The sequence below is a fragment of the Myotis davidii genome, unplaced genomic scaffold (genome assembly GCF_000327345.1).
Source record: "Myotis davidii unplaced genomic scaffold, ASM32734v1 scaffold663, whole genome shotgun sequence".
NCBI lineage: Eukaryota > Metazoa > Chordata > Mammalia > Chiroptera > Vespertilionidae > Myotis > Myotis davidii.
The window spans coordinates 1766940-1771799 of record NW_006295816.1 but is presented as its reverse complement, the minus strand read 5'-3'; the positions used below and the strand labels follow the sequence as shown (position 1 = coordinate 1771799).

Genomic DNA, 4860 nt, shown 5'->3' with positions numbered 1-4860 from the left:
CCAGGGCTGAGGCGGGGTTGGCAGGGAGGTAGTGTCAGTGGCACCGCTTCTAGTTGCGGTCTGGGAAGTTCTAGAACCGTGGTTTTCAACCTTCCTCATGCCGCGACCCTTTCATACAGTTCCTCATGTTGAGGTGACCTCCAACCATAAAGTTATTTTCATTGCTACTTCATAACTGTAATTTGCTACTGTTATGAATCGTAATGTAAATATCTGATATGCAGGATGTATTTTTATTGTTACAAATGGAACATAATTAAAGCATAGTGATTAATCACAAAAACAATATGTAATTATATATGTGTTTTCCGATGGTCTTAGGCGACCCCTGTGAAAGGGTCGTTCGACCCCCGAAGGGGTCGCAACCCACAGGTTGAGAACCACTGTTCTAGAAGCAGCGGATGGTGATGGCGGCATAATAATGTGAATCTACTGAATGCCACTGAGTTCACACCTAAAATATTTAAAATAGCAAATTGTATGTTATGTGCATTTTACCACAATAAAATTTTATCTTTTTGGTTAATCCTCACCCAAGGATGTTTCTCCTATTGATTTTGAGAGAGTGGAAGGCAGGGGGAGGGGAATAGACATTGATGTGAGAGAGAGACATCAATTGGTTGCCTCCCACATGCACCCCTGCTATGCCCGGGGATCGAACCTGCAACCCAGGTACGTGCCCTTGACCAGGAATCAAACCTGAGAGCCTTTGGTGTGCGGGCCAGCGCTCTACCGTTGAGCCACACTGGCCAGGGCATAAGCAATTTTGTAGAAGAGAGAAGCCAGTGTTGTGAAGCCCACGTGTGGGTCTGTGAGGTGACGACAGGTGACGGGCTGGGAGGCCCCCTTTGCAGAAACTGCTGTTGTCCCCTTGACCTGGGCGCAGAGTTCCTCCTGCTGGAGAACGTGGTGCACCACTTCAAGTGCCCGTGCGTGCTGGACCTGAAGATGGGCACCCGGCAGCACGGCGACGACGCGTCCGCCGAGAAGGCTGCCCGGCAGATGCGCAAGTGCGAGCAGAGCACGTCGGCCACGCTGGGCGTCAGGGTCTGTGGCATGCAGGTGAGAGCCAGATGCTACCGCCAGCCTGTTAGGGAGCCCATGCCCGCTGCTCCCCAGGCCAGTGTTCTCCTTGTCCACGTTGGTCCAGAACCTCCTCCAAGAGGGTGAGTCCGGGGTGCTGAGCGCCTCCTCGTGTGTATGTCCCTCGGGCCTCTGTCCTTGTCTGGTGACTCTGTACTGGGCTCCAGCTACAGAGCTGCTGGGAGAGCCTGTTGCCTTGGCATTGGGGCAAGGAGGACGCTTGTCTGTCAGTCAGATGTTCCTAGTTTGAGTCCAGCTGGGTCGCAGGGCAGCTTGGAAAAGGACTTCAAAGTGATGGCAGAGGACTTGCAGGCTGGCCGTCTCTCCTGGCCGTCCTGCGGGACCCTCGGGCGCCCCGGCCCGCCGCTCCATGTGTGGGGTCAGGAGGAAGGCTCAGCGTGGTCAGAAGTGCTTTCCCGACAGTGCTGGCCAGGGCTCTGCGGCCTGGAGCGCGGCCCTCAGCACTCAGTACTGCAGTGGCACTCACCTGTGTGTCTCCTGGGCTTTCAGGTGTACCAGATGGACACGGGGCATTACCTCTGCAGGAACAAGTACTATGGCCGGGGGCTCTCCATCGAAGGCTTCCGCAATGCCCTCTACCAGTACCTGCACAACGGCTTGGACCTGCGGCGTGACCTTTTTGAGCCCATCCTGAGCAAACTGCGGGGCCTGAAAGCGGTGCTGGAGCGGCAGGCCTCCTACCGCTTCTACTCCAGCTCCCTGCTCGTCATCTACGACGGCAAGGAGTGCTGGCCCGAGTCCTGCCTGGACCGCCGCTCCGAGATGCGTCTCAAGCACCTGGACACGGGGCTGCCCGAGGTGGCACCACCCTGCGGCCCTAGCACCAGCCCGGGCAGCTCCAGCAACACCAGCCTCGAGAGCGTGTCCTCCCCCAAGGTGGACGTCCGCATGATCGACTTTGCACACAGCACGTTCAAGGGCTTCCGGGATGACCCCACCGTGCATGACGGGCCGGACCGAGGTTATGTGTTCGGCCTGGAGAACCTCATCAGCATCATGGAGCAGATGCGGGACGAGAACCAGTAGGCCCAGGTCGGGGCCCAGAACCCCTCCCTCTCCACCCGCAGGCAGGGACCACTGATCTGAACTCGCCGTGAGGACACACAGACTTGCTTTTAAAGGGTTATATTTCTCTTGGGTATAAACTAAAAGAAATGTTTTAGCTGTAGCCTGGCATCCATATATATAAAGAGGAGAGCAGAACACACACCCTCAGCCAGGCTCCTCAGCTCTGCAGCTCCGACTGCTGTGTCCAGGCTGACTTAGTGGAGGTGCCCCTGGGGGGCTTGCACCAGGGACAGGGTGCCCTTGGACATCGGTTTCTCTTGCCTAGGTTTTTAGGGCCTGTGGCTGCAGGGCCCTGCAATTGTGGGGTGAAGCCCTGGGCTTATGCCGGGCCCCTCCATGCCCATTCACCCCTTGTTCCTCGGAAGGAGAGGGATTGGGTGCCCATTTCTAGGGGCATGTATCCTAGTGGTGTGGGTGTCGGCCACTCTGACGCTCCCAGGGCACTACAAGGCCAGCTGTGCACAGCTGGCCCCATCCTTCTCATCTGTTCTTGGCAGGAAGCTAGATTCAGAACCTGGGCTGAAGCCAGCTTAGGGCAGAGGGCAGGCCCTGGATCCCCAGGCACTCCGTCACTTGCACCTGCTCCTCTTCCTGTCTGCACACCCCAGCCAGCCTTTCCCACCAAGATCCCTGCCTAAGGAGTCCCCCGCCCCTTGTCCCACTGAAGGGGGGCCCTGCTCCGCTTGCCGAAGAGTCTGTCCTACCAGGCCTCGGGGCTTCTAGCGAGACAGCGTCCACGGCCTCGTGCTGTGGGCGAGCGTCCTCTTCCTGCCCCGCGGGCAGCTCTGCTACTCTGGGTGGGCTGCTCCCCGCAGGCTCAGGCTGTGGTCCGCTCAGGGCTCACTTCCCCAGCCAAGCTCAAGGCCGCAGCCCAGGTGAGGAGGGAGAGCTGCAAGCTGGCCTGCACAGGGACACGGTCTGCACCCGATGCGGGGCTCAGACTCTGCTGGGAGAGTTTTGTCTTCTCAGTCCTGGAGCCTGTCCGTCTGTCCATTTGTCCATCTGCCAGCTCCAGTCTCTCGGGGTCCTTCCCTGGGTGTCCCCTTGTTCATTAGTGAAGACTGATCCCTGCCCTGCTTTCCTCAGCAAAGGGTCTCGCTCCCGTTTCCGAGGTGAGCTTTGCCCCTGCGCCCTTCAGCGGGTGCGGCCTCTTTACGAAGAATGAGCAGAATGCATTGTGGGAGGCGTGTCCCTGCTGGCCCAGCACCCTCTCTGTGGCCTGGAGTGTGGTCCCTTCAACACTCAGTACTGACAGTGGTGCGGGGCAGGCCCGGGAGGGATCCCTTCCTCCCCGCGGTGGTAGTTCTTTCTTGCTGCCAGCCCTTCATGGCAGAGGCCTGCCACGTCTAACACTGGCCAGAGGCTATGCTGCTGTCACCTAACCATTGCCAGGGTCAGTGCCCTCACCGCAGAGCTTGGGACCACGGCCATTGTCACCTTGGGCACGTCCTGTTTGGGCATTACAGGTAAGCTCGCTAGCCCGTGTCTGTGAGGCCCTGGTCACTCATGGTTTCCTGGCCCTCAGATGCAGCCTCACGCATCTTCAGTGGGCTCCTTGATGGGTACCGTCTCTCTCAGCCTCTGATCCTGGTGCCAGTGGTGGGCACGTTCCCATTCCTTGGGCCTGGGAGGGACAGCTTGCTCGTTTCTGGTCAGTAACCGCCGTCTTTGCTCCTGTACCTTCTGTAGCTTCAGCCATAGGGCAGTAGCTCTTCATAGTGTAGCCCGCCCTCTCCTGGCAAGGCAGAGGCTGAGACGGGGCCCCTGGAGTGTGCTGTGCCTCCCGAGTTCTATATTTGGGGAGCAGATGTACCCTCTTATAGTGTCTTCCTGGCACTAAAAAAAGCAGGGGCCTGGAATTGGCTGCTTCTCCCCCAGCGGGGTCCTCTCTTTTCAGCACTTTTTGACACTTGGAGACCCAGCCTTGTTAGCGGGCAGGTGGTGGGCATGTGTGTGCGCTCACCCCTTTCCCCTCTCTGCCAGCGCCCTGTGCCCGCCGGGCCCTGCCTTCCCAGCCCCAACTTGGGACCAAAGTGCAACACGGGATGGCAGTTGGAGCACTCGAGTGACCCTTGTCCATAGCGCTTCCTTAGGCCAAGTGACACTAGCCTCTGGGGGGTGGGATCGGGTGGTGCTTAAGGAGGAAGGGGACCAATATAGCAATTAGCCAGGAACCCCCACCCTCCCTCACACTGGGGCCTGTGCAGGGGGCGTGGGGACTCCTAAGGGGCCAAAGGCCTAGGCTAGTTCAATAGCCGCTGCTCACTCGCTCACACCTGGCCACTTGCACGCCCTCTAGATGCAGATTGCTTTGCTCTTCAATGCTCTTCAATTTGGTTTTCTTCGTGCCCATTTACAAAATGGTTCAGGAGGAGGAGATGTGGAGAACCCCGGGAGGACCCTTGGCTTCTCCCGGACTGGAAGGCTTTGCCTCTGGGACCCGCTTCCTGCTCCACTTTCCTGTCCACGCCGCCCGAAGCCTGCGCCGCGATCCTCGTGGCTGGGGCCGCGTCGAGGCGCAGTGCGTGTTTTCGGACGATGTGCGGGGGAGGGGTGCTTAGACCTCGGGCCGAACTGCTCCCGTCTGTCCACCCCGCGCTGCCCCCCGCTTGTGTCTGAGGTTGTGTCCGTCAAAATAAAGCCGCTGAAACTCTGGCGTGTGTGCGTCTCTGTGAAGACCCCGCGGCT

The 4860-nt window shown here is 58.8% G+C and overlaps 2 protein-coding genes across 3 annotated transcripts in view; both read left to right on the top strand.

Annotated features, from left to right (window-relative positions):
• Positions 1-4828, top strand: part of IP6K1 (inositol hexakisphosphate kinase 1) — a 12669-nt gene extending 7841 nt beyond the window's left edge. For both annotated transcript variants that reach the window (XM_015568339.1, XM_006770452.2), the window contains 2 exons: positions 887-1062; positions 1594-4828. In XM_015568339.1, coding sequence (XP_015423825.1) covers positions 887-1062; positions 1594-2130 — 713 coding nt within the window. In that variant the 3' untranslated portion in view covers positions 2131-4828. The remainder of the gene's footprint in view (positions 1-886; positions 1063-1593) is intronic.
• The window catches only part of GMPPB (GDP-mannose pyrophosphorylase B), a 2933-nt gene continuing 2605 nt past the window's right edge, over positions 4533-4860 (top strand). The window contains exon 1 of the mRNA XM_006770599.2: positions 4533-4712. Coding sequence (XP_006770662.1) covers positions 4533-4712 — 180 coding nt within the window. The remainder of the gene's footprint in view (positions 4713-4860) is intronic.